At 34.2% G+C, this 18,456-nt stretch overlaps 1 protein-coding gene across 2 annotated transcripts; it reads left to right on the forward strand.

Annotated features, from left to right (window-relative positions):
• Window positions 1–5,699: 5,699 nt before the first annotated feature.
• LOC116177198 lies at window positions 5,700–8,637 on the forward strand. 2 transcript variants are annotated; one of them, XM_031496098.1, is made up of 6 exons: window positions 5,700–6,223; window positions 7,306–7,517; window positions 7,564–7,814; window positions 7,875–8,059; window positions 8,230–8,381; window positions 8,439–8,637. In XM_031496098.1, the coding sequence occupies exons 2-5, from the start codon at window positions 7,492–7,494 to the stop codon at window positions 8,284–8,286; spliced, it is 519 nt and encodes a 172-aa protein (XP_031351958.1). In that variant the 5' UTR covers window positions 5,700–6,223; window positions 7,306–7,491; the 3' UTR covers window positions 8,287–8,381; window positions 8,439–8,637. The 2 variants fall into 2 exon arrangements, with proteins under 2 accessions (XP_031351958.1, XP_031351957.1); XM_031496097.1 differs by lacking the exon at window positions 5,700–6,223 and having other exon boundaries at window positions 7,168–7,517.
• Window positions 8,638–18,456: the final 9,819 nt, after the last annotated feature.

The raw sequence follows: 18,456 nt of genomic DNA on the forward strand, positions 1-18,456 counted from the left end.
AGTCAACAATTTGAAAAACGATCATCAATCCCTATATCGTTGAAAAGCTCGGAAAATACTCTTATTTATCATTATCAACGATGATAGGAAACATATGATACTTCCATTAAAAATGTAAAAGTTTGTGCTAGTTCTCAAAAACTGTAATGCTTATGAAAATTATTTCTACGCCGTGCTTTCTACGCGAAGGTGTACAATACTTTCCTTTCCAATTTTTTCATATTTCTTATACGGTACGCGACAACTCGCCAAGAGCGACTCACCACTGGCTCTCTTGTCACTGACTGACTCACCAACGCGACAACTCGCCACTACGACAACTCGCCGCCGCGGTAACTTGCCTCTGCGACAACTCGTTAACAAATGATCTTTTTTCTTTTTTAATATGTCGTACAAATGCAATATTTGAATTGGATTGGATGGATGGATGATGGTGGTTATGACAGTTAAAATATTATTTTTTACTCATATAGGTACACGACGCGAACTATTTATTACTTCGGCGTTGAAATTGGAACTGTTGTGAAACGCAATTCGATTTACTTCTATACAAAACTCGAATGTTCTCTAGTGCTTTCTAGATTGTTCTAGAATAAAACACGTCATATTTCCCGGAAAAATTGCGTCACACCCCTTCGTTCTTTATCGCCGATGATTAATTCACTAATTCATGGCGCCTCGATGTCTATCGGGATTTCTGGAATATTCGTTACACTACTCTCAACGTTCTTAGATAAGACATGAACTAAAATTACACGACTTTTCTTTGAGTGTCGGTTGTATACGGTTTTGTAACTTTTGTCCCATTTTAATGGGTCCACCGGAATTCGATATACCACTGGCAGTACTCTTCGGAAAGGTTTTCTCTCGACCTTTTTCTGGGTAGTGCGATAACGCGCTGCCGTCCAAATTATACAATAACGTATGTTCAAGTATCCTACACCAGCAAAAGTTGCCCCACGAATTCCGTAATGTTCCAGATTGTTCGAATAGAATTTACTAAGGGGACGTACTTGCCCTGCACAAACTGTAAATTAGCAAGTAGGTATACGAACATTCGAAAAATTCACGTTTTTATGAAGAAACTGTTACCTCGCATGTTTTACGATAATAATGGAAATTGTTTAATTATGTAACAGTTTAAAATAGTATTAACCTTTGTAGTCATATTTCTATTTCCATTACCCTGTATTACATGTTCGCGCATCGTTGAATGCAACCAATATGTAAATTCTCTAGTTACTTTTATATTTTTGTGTTGCCTGCCCGTTTTAGTTTCTCGATCTACCGATCAATGACGTCAGTTTACTGTAATTCGATACCTTGCTGTCATTGGTTTTTAAATTCGTTTCCTTTATCGATAAGCATTAGATATTACCATTTATGGTATTGACATATCCATCGGCTCTCGTGGTTAGCGTCTTCTTTTCTCGCCACCTGCTTTAGAGAGACGGTCGATTTGTGATCCCGAGTTGGGGGTGCTTGTTATATCTTCCAGTGGTTGATTTTGGATCAAACACCCTTGCGAAAGCATCTTTTAACCAAGTCAACCCAAATTAATGTTTGCACCAAGCAGTTTCGTTTTAATGCCTGGGGACAAACTTCCGTAAGGGATTTTTTTTTGTACTGGAGAAATTTCGAGCCACCTTAATCGTAAGTTATATTCCGTGTGATCGAATCCACTTTACCTTCTTTCTATTTCTAGGGGGAATCCATCGTATTTATGGTATAAGAAGGCTACCTTACTTTAACGAAGTTCTTTTTTTTTGTGTACTCTCTGCTTTAAGAGGTTAGCGCATTATATTTGGTTAACCGTGGCCATAATTACATTATATTTTAGAGTCCTTGTAAGGAGTCAAAGTCCAACGATTCCGTAGATTCTACTTACTCTCTAAGCGAAACACATCTACATTAAACGACAACATGCAGGAGTTCCGTGTACTGTAAAATCTGCCATCGAAACGTTACTATCGCTAAGGCGCAGCCAAACAGATACTGCGGACACCAACCCTTTTGACACCTGTTGCGGTACATAGAAAACCGTTAGCCGTTTACACGTACACCAGGAATCTTTAGGAACCAGAGACCTACCTATCGTAGTGGTGATATCTTATTATTGTTTAAACTACTTATTGCCTTTGTGTATTTGCATTTCGTTTAACCCATACTTATGTGGTAAATGTTAACTGGCCGAACACTAGAGCCACCCATATTACTCTTAATTAGTACGCTTGAACTTGAAAGGGAATAATTTTGCGTTAATTAACTGCATTTACTCATGTGAAGTAAATCACCTGTGAAGTACAGAGCTCTATACTATGATTTAAACTTCGATACCCTACAAGCTACCAATCAAGGTATTCAATCCACTGTCAATTTAACCCATTAAACTCAATCACTGTGCAACGGTAGTGGGTGTTCTATACCTACTTTCAGGATTTTTGGTGTGAACTCGTTTCAGCTACTAAATTTATGTAATATTTCATTGGGGGAATTTTATGTAAACCTTGGAATTTGGGATAATTATTTCAACACTTATACTTGGGGTTGTTTAGTTTTTTTACATAACGTGTTTATTATACTTTATTGATTTTTGATTCCCATTTGGGGAACATAACTTTTGTGTTGGTGTTACGTATGCAGGTGCAATTGCACCCAATAAACATTTTTTTTTGTGGGTTATCAGTTGCCTACTTTAAAGCTAAAGCTACCTTTCCTTGTTCCGGTAGTGGCAAGCGAAACTTAACTTGGAATTAGGTGGCGCCCATAGAGATTTTAATTGAAGCGACCAAAAGTAAGTACTGACGACCTAAGCTGGATCGAGGAGTATAAGTGCCAATTGCCAATTGAGTTAATTCTGTTATCCACAACCCTGTACATTAGTCTTTCTCTCTCCGCTGTTTGCTATTTGGTCAACAGAGCTAGCTGGCCGGTCAGCGGCGTGTGTTTTATTTATGAAGCACATGGTATTTTTGTAGTGCCTTGCATTTTGTTGCTTGCGCGTTATAATTACCTACGTATTAAATGATTCACGAGTAACCTAGGTCATATTTGTATTTCAGAATCAAGCAGATGTAATATCATGTCACATTTCCGTTGAAAAATTTAGTCAAAATGTGGTCCCGCCTACTAACACGTTTTAAACAGGTAGAAGCCGAGGAATGTTCTGTTTCTTCTTCTGTAGCCGAATTAGTCACGATTAACTTATCTGCATAATTTTCATGTAATGAAATCATACCGTAAGGTCATTCGATATCGCATTATGACAAAGGTAGGTAGGTATATTGTGTTGCGTATATTTCATTTGGTTAAACTACCGACAATACAAAGAACTAATTTGGTAGAATCATGGTCAAATATATATAAATTTCTAGTTATAGGCTGCAGAAAAATTAATAAGCGAGATAACTGCGAATTTGTATTTTACACAGATGTTAATTCATAGTTTTATACTCGCATTACTTACGGCTCGTAAAAGGCTCGATTACAAACATGAAACAATCCGAATTAAATGGGGATCATTTCCATGATAAAACTCGGAAAAGTATCGCGTTAACCTGTAACTTATTTAGCATCATTAACTTCTTTTTCTATTTAAATTTTCTAAATGAAAATTGAAACGTATGCCAGTAAATGGTTTTACTTGCAAAATGTTGGGGAAAAGAATGTCAAGGCTCAGTCTTTCTTTGGAAATTTTGTCTTTGTACTTTGCACATAAACATAATCTTTTAATGAAGTTGAAACTACCTATTGGATTGTATGTTTTCTTTATGCTTTCCAAAATGGTGTATGGCGATGTTCATTAAAATAACCAAGAGGGCTTCTGCTGTGTAGTCCGCACAGCAAATTAAAATTATTAAATTAGTGCCAAGTATAATATAAAAATAAACTTCTCATAAAAAAAGCGAGTATTATGTATACTGTGTAAAGTTTAATGCGAGGTCATAATAATAACACAATATAATCATTAATCACGGAATTGTAGGAAGAGCGTATTCGTGGTAGATACCTACCCATTTTGTTGTTCTATTAATTTTACAATAACGCTGAACTTACGACTATACCACATTGGAAACTGTCCTAGTCAGTAATTGCCGCCAATGAATGTCACAGACTTGGTAATAAGATGTAGGTAATATTCCAAACATCTTGACGCAATAATAATTGGTAATTACTCTTTGACCTTTGTATACGAAATCAGAAACACCAATTTTAATACATTTTTTTTACCTCAAACACTAAATAAGTATACACTACGATCATAATTAGATAATCGTTCTATCAAATATCTACCATGATTAATAAGAATAACGTTTATAAATACAATGTTAATATATACTTAGCCCTTAGTACCTAGTAAAGTTTTAATCAAAACGGTTATAGCATTATCAATTTCATTTTTGGATGGAATGTTTTTTCATAACTGGGGTGTCCTCTTAAAAATGCAGGAATGTAACAACCGCCTACGCATGTAATTACTAGTGTTGTAACTACGATTATTAAATTTATTATTTACTTTTATTATATTTAATTATTAAACTTTTACATTTACACTGTCGAGAGGTTTGTGAAAATTAATGATCCATTCAATTTGATAAATTTGCGTTATTGCGTATGCTTGAACCTAGCAAGTTTTGATTTAATAGAGCGATAATTAAGTAATCGATTGTTTTTGGATTAATCGAATAACGCAACCTGTGGCCTATTATTACACAAGTATGTAGAGCAAAGCTTGTTAAAATAGTAACATTTCTTGAAATATTAATGAAATTACAATAATAAGTAATATATTAGTAGTACCCGTACACCAGGGTTACTATCAATTAATTAAGTAATTGATTATTAAAATAATATACTCTTTCATTATACTTATTATAGTCGAATCATCGATTTTAATTTGCCCTATAGTTTAAACCGAGCGATGTCGAGTGATGGGTGAATGTTGTATTGCCATATCGGATTTATTCTATTTCGGACTTCTTGTATTAATTATTATTACCTACTCTCAACACATGGGACCCCAAATTTGCTCTGAAAGCAATGATCTAGCTAGGGTATATTGTAGTGTAATGCACATTTATTTAAATAATAACATTTACAAATAAGTAAAAATCCATGATTAATTTATATACCTCGTTAACAACGAGTGCCTACTAAACAAAGCCCATCAAATCAAACAACTGTACCCTGTCTGGACGCAGTTTTTATACGTTTCTAAATAATTTATACAATGGTTTGGAATTCTATTTATTGACACTGCATGTTTTATATTATTTCTAAATTAAACTCAAGTTCCGGTTCGAGTGCAGACATCATCAGTCGTACACTGAAAGAAATTTTACCAAATTGATATAGAAGACGTATCTATTCTTTACATTTTCTATGTTCAAACAAAACCGCAAATATAAACTACGGCTCTCTGTGTATGAATTACATGTACCCGTTAAAAGACTATACGGCTACAAATTTCTAATGAAGAACTGTATTATATACTACTACTTCATTATAATACAAACTATACAGATATAATATGTCTAAAATTAGTTCGTAAATATGTATAATACTACAACAACTTCTATAGTATAATATTGCCAATGCAAGTAACTTTACAGCTGAATGTGTATTTGCTGGCTCTATAAACGTTAATAGGTGTATAACTATGATGGGGTGGATTTGACAAACATTTAAAGGAGAGAAGATGGAATTTGTTTTATTTTTTTTTACATATACTCCTAAGTAGGGCCATAGAGGAAATACAATCCTCTACAGTTTACAAGTGCGGCCTTCGTAAACATTAATTTTGTTGCTGCTTAATTTTTGCAGTGAATAAAGATGACATCATAAGGTATATCAAGAATCCCAATAGCATTGGTAAGGGATTTTACTCGGTGGTATAGTATCACTTGTAGTCCCACGCACACAAAATTGAAAACTTGCACATTCTTTATAAATATTAATAAAACAGTGCTGTGGTCTCTTACCAGTACGTAGTAGTATACCATAACGTGACAGTTGTATAAGAGTGAAAAAATATTAATATGCCATAAATGAGACCTTTTTTGTAATACTATTTATGTTATAACTTACTGAGTAGTAACACCAAGAAGAACGCTGTCAGTACCATTTAGTTCGTTCTGCCGTGTATAAGTGAAGTGCTGTAAAATAGGTATGGAAAATCTGCTCAAGGAATGGGAAATGGATTATTTAATCCCTGTTTTTCAAGGTAAGAAGTAACAAATTATCACCCCGCATAATAATTATAGAAATGATAATTATAGTTATTCGCAAGGCAAAAATGCGGTCCTTAGTGCTTCTTTTTTGTGTTGTAGAAAATGCTATTGATGAGGCAGCATTCAAATTGATCAATGAGAGTCATCTATGCAAGTTGGTGCCTCAACTTGGCAATCAATTCAAAATAATTGATAAATGGAAACAATACAACATCATTGACATTCCAGTATATTATAATATTTCATATTAAATTTAGAACATGTAATGCGATCGCATGCTTTTTAAGTCTTAAAAAGTACTCGTAGTATTGCCTATACCTACAGCCTGTGTTTATATAGTTACTAGCGTTGCGGTTGTATATGCAGTATGCAGGTTGATACATTTTAGTTGTCCAAAAAGATAAAGGGGCGCAAATGTTTTGTTTGGAAGCTACCCTTAAAAAAATTTCCAAAATGGCATTTCTGTTTTCATTTTTGCTTGATATTTGTCTTGGCATAAGACGTGTTGAGTAGGATGGTACTTCTTTAGATAAGAAATTTGGTGTGCGGTATGCCCTTTCGGATTTTATAAAAAAATTGTCAAAATTGCTACCCCAAGATGATGCACCTATTTTTACGAATCTAGTTTGCTTTTCCGATTGAAAAATGGTTCGATAATTTTGTTCTTCGATACATAAAAACACATAATTTCGTGAAATTTTCAGAAAGGATATACCTAATATTCTATCCAAAGCCGTTCCTTCTCGGTATGTTTTATGGTTCTCAAAAAAAAATTGAAAAATGCAATTTACAACAATGCCTACAACACAATTCAAAACTTCAAAATATGTGATTCAAAGGTTACAAATAGATGAATATCCCTATTAAGATTGATGTTTTGAAAGACAAATGTGCATTGTTATTAGGCACTTATTTTTCTATAATTGTTGTACGTGGATATCACATGCCCAACGCCAGTAGTTACTTACCTAAGTGTTATTAATTCCATTGATATCATCACGCTTTACTAACGCTTTTTTTGTGTATGGGTATTTTTTTTACTAAAAATTATGGGTCCATCGTTATTTTTCATTAGTTACAGAGTGACTACGCAAACTCTTCGTCAATGTTTGCAAGTCCTTCTACAAGTTTAGCAGACAGCAACTCGGTAATTATTATATCGAGTAATCCCACTCCCATCCCCACTTGGGAGATGACACCGATTTCGCCTATTCCTACATCAGAAAAAGTATAATGATACCATACATTGATCTTCTCAAGCATGATTAAAGATAATCCAGACACTAGGTAATGCACTTCTGTCTCAAATCTTTACAAAATTAATTGTTCATAGAATTCCCAAGGAAAAGTTTATACGACTGAGTAATGAAATTTGCGGAATATTTCCTACAGAACAGCCCGAAACCTATTACGTGCCGGCCTATAGAGATTCAAGGGGAAAACCCATAAGTGCACATGGAAAACTGTACGACAGATACGTGAACACGCGCGTGAAGTACCAGAAACTGGAATTAATTTCCAAATCTTCAAGGAAAAACAAAGACTTAAATCCTGATAATGTCACCAATAATGATGTAAATGAAGGTAAATACGAGACAAAAATGCGTACATTTACCATGTTTAATATACTTTTTTGATTTTCAGATGAGGAACTAGTCCAAGAGTTTATGAATTGGCTGAAACATAACGTTGATCCATTTCACAAAGTTGTTGATTATTGGCGTTTAACGAGCAAATCCCGATTGAAAGCTTTTAGTAACGATAATATTGAAATTTACCAATATTATGATTTGTATCCGAGTTTAAAACAGCCTTTGGGATATTCACTGGTAAGTTATTATAACGTTTAACTCTCTTCCCCTCTCTCTCCCCTTCTGTCACTCCATTTCCCCTCCCTCACATCCTTTCCCCCTCCCTCTTTCTTCCCCTTCCCTCTCTTCTCTCTATCCTCTCTCTCCTTGTCTTTCGAATTTAAGAATATAATGTTTATGCATTGCAGTTAACTACCGATTTTGAGCTACCTACTGTATCCCGAGAAAGCCAATTTACTGTTTAATGCGTGGTCATCAATTAGTAAGGGAATTTTGTCCCTTGCTAAAAAGAAAAATTGCGCTGTGATACGAAGTATATAGACCAAGTTTGAGGACACTGGTGAGTTTATCGAAAAATATAGCTTCAGGTCGATACCTATCTGTGATTTACTTTTAGACGCCGTCGAAAATCTTGCCCTTCTAATTTTTCCACTCTTGTTTCCTAATACGTACAAACATTTTCAAGATACGAAGTGTGCAAACAAACGAATTCCCTGTCAATAGTTAATTATGCATCATTATATAACGTTGCACCATGTGCCCTTAATAACATTAAGGGTAAGTTGTATATAACCATTCCATATAAGTTTTAGTTTTATTTTAATGTTTTATATATATTTTTTGTATTATGATATACCCAACTATTAAAATGGTGAAATATAAACGTGGTTTTCGTTTTGATATAACTATAAATTTCTAAAAAGTGGCTTTTATCGCAATACAAGGAAATACCTGCAAATAAGGAAAAAACAAAATACTTCACATTAACACTAATGCTATATTTATATATACATATTTTATATTTATTTATCATACAAAATCAAAAGATGGACATATATGAACACAACAAAATATGTAAAATTGTGGATCATACAGGAACCGAGTGTGTATACTTTTATAAAAAAGACATCTTTGCAATACTACAAGCATATAAAGTACTAACAAGATCAAACCAATTATGTTACATATATTTAACTAGTATGCAATAGTTCCGCACTTTTTTTATATTATAAACAACTTTATTATTGAGTCCAGTATCGGTTACAATTATGACATTTTTTTTGTCGACTTTGAAATGGATTTTCGATGAGTAATGGCATAACTTTCTTGTTTTTAAATACATTGATGAGGTCTTGTATATGCAATGGAGCAATTTTCAATTACAATTATTTATAATACATTTATTCCTTTGTAATTTTTAATGATTTGGCAATTGTAGAATCCGGAAAAATATCTTGGCATAATTGAGGCAAAGTATCCATTAACGATAAGGGTAAATTGTGCTCGGCAATGTAAGCACACAGTTTTACTTCTGCATAAGATATTTTTTTGCTCAAGTGAACCTCATCTTCATTTGGTATTAATAATGATGTAATTTGCGGAGTCTTCTTTGCAGCCTTATATTTCGTTACATGTGATGTACTTGTCTCGTGACGCCTAAGATGACAAACATTTCCATTAATATGCATGGCACAAACTTTACAGTAATTCTTGCCATCCTTAAGCTCGAGCCACAAAAATTCTTTCAACCACTCTGATCGGAACTTCTGCTTGTAACTTTTTTTCTTTTGTCTGTGATGGTCTTCATTAACTATTGTTTCCTCGATTGTTTCTGACTCTGATATGACATCCACATCACCAGGATCTCTATCACGGGACGTAGATGTGGAAGCTACAGGTGCAGTGTTACCGTTACCAGCACTAGGCGGCTCATTTGACACAGATGAATCTCTGTTTCTTTTATTTTTTACCACAAACCTATAAGTTGTATTAAAAGACTAAGTAATTTATTTTTTTTTCATACTTACTTGTCCATTTCAAACAAAAATCTAACCAACTGCGTGCTGCGCCCACTTCCGTAAGTAGGTACGAAAATAAATAAGAATTAACTGATGAACAAATTTGAAAACACTGACTGGTTCAAACGGGTTGCGATTCGCGGCAATCTAATAAGCGGTCTGGGTGTAGAAAAGCGCAAGGTAAGTATTGCGGACAGCGAGATAGTGTCGTACTCTGTTTTTCTCATTATAGAGATAAGAATTAACTGATGAGTCATGGCAAAGAAGTAAACAGGTCTGTAGACTGTATAATATTAATAGGTATCATAAATTTTGACGTGAACGGTGAAAGGAGGACCTTCTGTTGTTCTTAGTGCAATAAAATGCTTCAGGCGATTCTAAAATTAGTGTATTTGTTTGCACCCCTAACTGTAAAATTATTTGATCCCAAAGCGTACTAGATTTGTTAAAGGAGTACTAGCGTACTAAGTGTACTTAGAATGTACTATATTTAGTACAATTGTACTAGCAATCACAGCCCTCCCTGCATACCGCAAACCAAATTCCTTGGTTACTATCATCTGACTTTTAACGTCCTTCAATTTACCGATTATCTCTACAATTCGATCTTGAATCCTATAATGAATTTACACAAGTCTGCGAAGATGATATTTTCGTATATGTATAATTGTCTGTATGTATCTGCGAATTTTAGAGATGTGTGTATAACTGTATAACGCTAATTTTCGAACAAATAGCTTCGTAATTCACTCGTCAGTATTCATTTGAAGATTTCACAGAGAAAATTAACTTCAAAAACAAGTAAGTACTTTCGGCTTTACTACCACCTATACACGACTTGAAGTTACCTAGCGTTTTCGCTCACTAATCCCTCATGGCTAGATAAATGGAAACATTACTACAATTAATTACGTAACCTGAACGGTTGTGTAATTATAAATACAACTAATATGTACCAAAATCAAACCAACCCAAACCGTTTAAACCAATTGAAATAAATTCGCATTATTCTTTTTGAACGACTTGTTAATTGGAAATAGTAAATTGAATTTAATAATTAGTTACTAATTAATTTAGTTCCGTAATTTTGAAACTGCCAACCAATATTGTTAAGCAGGTTAATTGCTATTTCTAAAAATAAAACGGTTATTAGAGTCTAGAATCATATCAAATATACAGAGTAGATCAATACCTAAATAGAAACTTCCGAGAAGAGAGTTTTGTGCTACCGTAAGAAATGAGAATATCGGTGGAGATTTAATTTCCTATTTGTGTTAGTTGTAAGCATATAAATGCCAACGTTAATAATTGAGAATTTTACATTTCCCCAAAAACATTTTGTGCCCTAATTAATATCGCCGTTGTGAGTTTCATAACAGAGCCGGGGGTTGCAGTGTGTATATAATCGGTAATTTAATTACAAACTATTTGGTAATTATTTGACGAAAATCCTTTGGAAGGTTATATTTTAAATGGGTAGTTATATAAAGGATTTTATGTGACATTCTAATCATATAGCAACAAAAAGTAATTTTGGAACGGGATGGGGATTTCTAAAGCAGGCAAATAGCGATTTACAGAGTAGTTCAGTTAAGAGTAGAGCGCACAATCGTATAGTAGCGGTTATAGGTGAACACAGTTTTCCCTGTTATAAATTGTATGTGTGTTGTAGCTCGTTCGTAATTGACAACAGCAATAAACAGACTATCTTCCAGTTAAATAAAAGTTTCTGTACGTCCTACTTTCCGCCTTGTTTTTCTCCTATGCACACCATTTGAATAAAACATTGTTACTTTTGCTTCATGTATAGTTGTAATCTGTCATATTATCATTATTCTATTAGCAGTAAAAGTAACAATAATTTATAATTAAAACGCGAAATGTAATGGAAGTATGTATTGATCTGCTCGACACATATACCTATGAACTTAATGTAATTGTAGCGCAATCAACAATATTGATAAAGCGGAAATTAATGCCAGCCGTCCTTATAAGAAAACGGGTAGGTACAGTATCAAAATTGGAAAATAATCGCTATACCTCAAAGCACACAACACGAGCATATTTCCATTACCCCGAATTGCTTTTCACAAAATATGGTTTGTTAGCCTTGCTTTACAAATTCACGTACCGCATTAACGATTCCAAAGTGGATTAAAGTTGGCAAAATTCTGCCGCCTACTTAGAATATGTTTAACGTTCAAAATCAATATTTTCTTATAGAGATTTTACTACAATGGAGTAGGTACTTCGTTTCGAACAAAAACAGCACGGCCTACATTTATTACGCACTGTTTAAATTGTAAGCGTACTAATATCTACCGAGAAACAGGAGGAGACTCTTAATTTATAATTTCAATTTTAGGATTTAAAGACAGTGCCGGCTCGAGGGCCAAGGTGACCCTCAACTCAACTAAATTGTTCATTACATCTGAATGAAAAATCACCTCAATTACTAGGTATCCTTAATTGAATTGCGCCAACTACGTGAACGCATAATGTCTCTGGTCGTTGGTATTTTATTGATGTTAATGTTATTCCAAAATCAGAATTGTTCGTGCAGGCTTCATATTTCCCATCAGCTTTTATAGAATCGTTACTTGAAGCTCAATTTTCGATTGGACAGTGTTACTGTAAATAAGTTTTTTACAAAATCATCTTATTCATTGTTTAAAAAATTGTTAATTTGTTCGGGGAAACTTCTCACTGTTTACCAGAATCGTTAGGTCATTAGGTTTTCTTTCACTAATTTATTATTTATTTATAATGTATTAAACAAATACAACAGCGGACTGACAATTGTTGTACTTAAACAGAAAAGATGCACAATTAAAGAGTTATTATCATGCCTTAAAGAAAATCGGAATATTCCGATTACTTCCGAAGATATGTTAGAAAAACTGAAATTTGCCGATATCGTTTTTATTTCTTGTTATTTGCACAGATACAATCAAATAAAAACCAATTTCCAATTGCCACTTTTTAAGCTCTACAAGACCGCGTTCAGAGATTTTCAATACAACCGTCCGTTTCCGAGTAATCATCAACTTAATTTTTTTATATGGTCCGTAAAAAAGTACCTACATACTGTATTGAGTAGGTAGCATTTTATTACGAATGCAACGATGTACAGCACAAAAAACAAAAGTTGGAAACTGCTGGTTCCCACAGGATGACGCACCTCCGTACAGCGCCTTAATTGTGCGAGAATACCTATCGAACCCCTTATTCTTATCTATTAAGATGTTAGCCGTCGTCGTTTGTCTAATCATTGCATTGTAAGATGCTACGCGGACGACCCGGGTACGATTCTCGGCCGCTGCCAAATTTTTTTTATGTTTTATGTTTCTTTTCCGGACATATATATTGCTGCGAGTATTGCTGTGTTTATTTCATCTTAAATAAGATGGACAAGGGCGGTCTCCTTTTGGTGTAATTAAATTTTAGTGATTTGCCGTTGGTCTATGTAACAACGTGGGGATTATTTGTGTCATACTCGTACGAGAAAACGGTCATGGTTGTTTTTGTTGTAGAAATTTCTGGGAATCTTGTTTGGTTTTTATCTGTTATCAAATAAATGCTTAATTTAATTGGCAGGTGGATATATATGATTTATCGCCTTTTCTGTGTAGTTAAGAGAGATGATTTTATTTTTCCTAGAATTTAAGTTTCTTGATGTCTGGTAAGAAATTGATTTTTTCTATTGTCAAAAAAACCTTTAATTTTCTGACGAAATTCGAAACACGAAGTACTAAATTTTAAAACGGTTAATTAATAATAAGTAAGGTTGCTCTTCACACGTGCGCGAAACCGTCAACAATAAAAAAAGTACTTCGCACACATGACAAAGTTGAACTTGAAGAGAACAGCAAATTTAATTAACAATCGGTTCAGTTATAGAAAAAATATTGTATATAACCCTAGCGCGGAGTTATTTAACTATCTTGAATTAGTTAAAAGGGGTCAAAAAAATCCTAAACAAATGAAGAATAACATAAAAATAGCAATAAAAAAAATTACAAATTTCTTATGGAACATACATTTCCTTTACAGCTCTGTTACTGTAAATGTGACAGTTGATTTCGGAAACCATAGAAACGACAAGAACCCTTAATAGCGAGTTCCAAATCTTTTCTGTCTGTTTTTCTGAAGATGCACAATTTCTAATGTTATTGTTTTATTTGCAGGTATGTCAACATTATTCGTTCCAATCCATAAGTGTCCGTTGTCCGTTCTTACATTAGGGTAGGCATTGTTCACGTTGCTGTAAGTACATTAGGTTTAATTTGTTTTAAACATTGAAACGAGAGAAATCCCATGGCCCCAATATCGAGATACTTAACTAGTATCTATTTTCCATTTCTACCATACCTCTTCGCGCAACGTTGTTAACATTAAGCGTTTAGATCCGGGTAGTTGGCGATACTGTGGAAGCAGTACCACTCAAACCTCATACTGCTAGTGATGCTGTTGGTCTACACTACATCATCCTGCTCTATATTTCAGTTTAGTGGCACCATTCGTTCGGGGGATATGAATGTTTGAAACTTTGTTGTTTACTTCTTTTATAGATGATCTTGCAAATCTTATAGTACTGATGATACTACCATGTGTTTACACTGCTTCCTTCATATATATTACAAGCAGGATCAATTGAACCGTATCAACATGTGTCCTATGTATTCGCATCTGCCTCGGGCATATTGTAGAATTTAGATCCTCGCTTGTATGGTACTGCTTGACTAAAAAGTCAACTCAAACGTAATCGGATTCACTTCTAAGGACACTTCTTTCCAGCAAAATGCAGACATGCAGCAACACAAGTAGGATAATGCGGAAGATCCTGCTTGTAATGTGTTGCTTTAGAAGGGAAGTCGCGACAAAGTTTTAAAAACTTGTGCCACTGGAACGGATCCTGCTGCTTACCTTAAATTTAATGCAAGATGTAACGCCACATAGCAACAGAAGCAGGATAATGTTTGGGCCAATATGTTGCTTTGACAACATTTAAAAAACTCCTCGAACATTATGCAATAACTCCCTTACTGACGTGCGGGTGATAAAAAATAAATCAACTGCAACAATAAAATGCAAAAGAGATACACAAATCACACATCTCAAATCGTATTATAAAAAAAATCGAGTCACATGCAGCTAAACAAATTAATAAAATACAAATGGGAAACAACTAACAAGATAAATCAAATTAATAGAAAAACAAATCAACCACATTTATGATCAATTTAGATAATCCAACTCATAAAATTATAAATGGCATCTACAGGGTGGTTCAAATTCGTTGCTCCCCAGTGGAATTTCCGTAAGGGCGAGAGATACACTGTTAAGTTAAATGTGACTAAAAAAACGCATTTGAAATGTTTGAAAATCTTTGAAAATACATTTAGCATGTTATGGCAATTCTGAAAACAGATTTAGATATTTGATATTTACAGTTTTTCGGTGATGTCTCAGCTATTTTCAAAGATTTTACAACAATTTCAAATGCGTTTTGTAAGGGGGCAACAACTTTGCCCTCATTATACTGTCTCTCGCCGTTACGGAGATCTCAATGGTGAACCACGAATTTGAACCAACCTGTACATAAAAAACATCAAAATGATATAAATCTGCTCTGACATCGTTTATCATTAATTGAACAGAACAAGTGCAGATGCAAATGAGAGCAGTATCCATGTTAAGGTCGTTTATATCAGACATAGATCCACTGACATACTAAACAGAAGAATTGGTAATTAGAGGGCACCTCTTTCTCGTATTACTTAAGCACCGTTCGGCAGCGAGTACGAGAAAGGAAGCAACAACGATCCGGTCCTCGGTCCAAAGACCGGTAAGGAAAAATCATCACATCTGAAAATGAGACACAAGGAACAAAGTTTAATCATTTTTCTTTTAATTAAAAAAAATAATTTTAAAATGAAGCCTTTAGTAAGAAATTTACTACAGTACAATAACAACGTATTGGGCTATTGGTGATTGCGATTACAGTACCTTTAGAGGTAAAATCAACAAAGGAAGTGGTAAATTCATCCTTGGTTAACCTCATAAATACTCAATAAAGATATTCCTTTTCTGTATAAAGGGTAAGCATAACATTATTTAACTCTCGGCAGGAAAGATTGCCGGTCACAGCACACGAACGAACGAAAAGGTTTTTTGTTCAACATTGACACGATACTATCGGAAGTCGCTCACATCTTTAGAAAAACATAGATTGTAGACCGGGATCCCGGATCAAGTGTTCTGTGACCGGCAATCTTTCCTGGCGAGAGGTTTAGATACCGCCAGGGGCCAGGCACTAGAGTTCTAAAAAAGCATGTGAAGCAAAGAGGCAATCCTTCGGTCACACGTCTTCGGTTCGATGCAAAGATCCAGACCGCGAACCATATCTAGAGTACAAATAAGCATAAAATGACTACTACACTTTTCAAATAGGACACACAAAACACACACGGTCCGCGTGCCATTACTCTTAGGGCTCGGAATCCAGTTCTTCACGCCAAGCTTCATATGTCAAATCCTTATTCCTGCGCAGAATGGTTAAAGTAGTTGCTGAGATCTCAGCCGGCCGGCCAGCCATAACGAATATAATAGCGTATTGTTTTCAAAAATGCGCCAAAAAGTATTCTATTATTATGGCAAAAACACGAAACGCTCTGTATACAGCAATAGTGAAAAGTCTACACAGAGCGTTTCGTGTTTTTGCCATAATAATAGAATACTTTTGAGCGAATTTTTGAAAAAAATACGCTATTATATTCGTTATGGCTGGCTGGCCGGCTGTCCGGGTGAGATTTCAGCAACTACAATAGCTAGAGACTTCAAATGTTCATTAAAAGCTTTCTGCTATAATGTAGATATGCAGGCTCTAGTCTATTTTGAGTTAGATTGCTTGTGAGATCGATAATTTAAGAAAATAATTTCGATATGGTTTCGGAGGTGCTATAATTTTACCGTTAGATAGCGCTACCAGTATAAAAACTTAATTATTTACTTTGTGATTTGTTTTACAAAATAAAGACGTACCCTCAATTGAAATTAAATAAAATTAATTATTTAACACAGCCAAAATTACTCGTGAGATCGATAATTTTAGACTTCGCTAATAAAATACTGATTTGTATTACCAAAAATGCGCTTTAATGAGGCATATGCTGATTTACAACTTGTTTTTTCTTGTGGGCACCTGTTTGCATTTTCCAGTTTTAAATATAATTAGTGTTTTTTCTGAGACTATATATATATTGTTTTCTATTATGTATTAATAATTATGCGATTTGCGACATAGTGTTTTAGAAAACAAAAGGGCAATTTAGTCAAATTTCTTTAGTCAGTTCCAAACCTGAACATTTGTGACCCCAAAGTTAACATTTTTGGAATACGTGAGACTACCTTTGCTTAAAACGTAAACGATCTACCTGAGATGAATAGAAACTAGCTGTTAAAATTGCCAGTTTCTTATGAAAAATGGAATCGCGGTCAATTCGCAATGGAAATACCTATAACACATTTCTATAACTGAAAATGTAACAAAAAACGAGAATACCAACCACTTACGGTTCCTGGGATATAATGCAATTCTTTATACAATCTCACAGTAAATTGATGTAATTTATTTTTTATTATACCTGAATCACAATCTCCGTTTTAAACACTCAAATGCGTGCGAAAAAAGGCCTTTAAAACACACGTGCTTTAAAGTTGCTAAGTAACGATACTTCAAGTATGACTTTTGAAACTGTCATCTGGATGAAATAAAAAATCCTCTTAGGTCGCTTTCTGTAAATGCAGAACATTTCTTTGGCTTTTGTACCTATCCTTTGGTTGAAGCTTTCACAAACGCGCGTAATTTAGGGTATGCTTCCAAATCTGTTCCACTTTTTAATCGCAACATTGCTTGGAAGTTTTGAATGAATGCACCAAAATATAGAAGATTTAAATACCTTTGACATTTCCTTCATGTATGCCAGCATTATCGATTCATTTAAGACTGTATTCGTAAGTAACTTCCTATTCATCCATGGAAACAACTTTTCATATTCTTTATAATAGGCTTTACTGGAGTTGGATTTTACACCTACCAACGTTTGTTTAGATTTTACAATAATCGATTTAATGGACGGTGTATTCTCTTTTACAACGGAAATCGTTTAATTCACAAAGACGATGATTTTTGTAAGCAAACGTCAAGTGACATTTCCATGGCAATCGTGAAATTACGAACACCCAGCCCACTTAATTAGACATGTATTCGAGTATAACGTCAATATGACTTCATTGTATTTCCTATTTTTAAATTATACTGCAGGTATAATAAAAAATACTATAAGATACACGTGTATAATTGATCTTTAAAGCACTTGCAACGTTAAAGGCACTCCGCTTTGCGTCGTGCCCTTAAACTCGTTGCGCGTGCTTTAAAGACTTGATTATACACTTGTATCTTAATATACTATTATGTAATTCAAATGTATACAGTATACTTATACTTTTTATACCCAAAATTACTCATCACTTCCTTAATAATACATTAATCTCGGCGAATGTGTTTTTGTGCCTTTTTTTCTAAGTACAATAGTAACGTTCTAATGTTTGCTT

This window comes from Photinus pyralis, unplaced genomic scaffold (genome assembly GCF_008802855.1).
Source record: "Photinus pyralis isolate 1611_PpyrPB1 unplaced genomic scaffold, Ppyr1.3 Ppyr1.4_LG7, whole genome shotgun sequence".
NCBI lineage: Eukaryota > Metazoa > Arthropoda > Insecta > Coleoptera > Lampyridae > Photinus > Photinus pyralis.

What these genes read in the sequence shown, in the direction of transcription:
- LOC116177198 (XM_031496098.1), top strand. Translation starts at nt 7,492, where the DNA reads ATGATTAAAGATAATCCAGACACTAG. An exon ending in CAATAATGATGTAAATGAAG is followed by an intron (nt 7,815 to 7,874) that starts GTAAATACGAGA and finishes TTTGATTTTCAG; the next exon opens with ATGAGGAACTAGTCCAAGAG. An exon ending in AGCCTTTGGGATATTCACTG is followed by an intron (nt 8,060 to 8,229) that starts GTAAGTTATTAT and finishes TATGCATTGCAG; the next exon opens with TTAACTACCGATTTTGAGCT.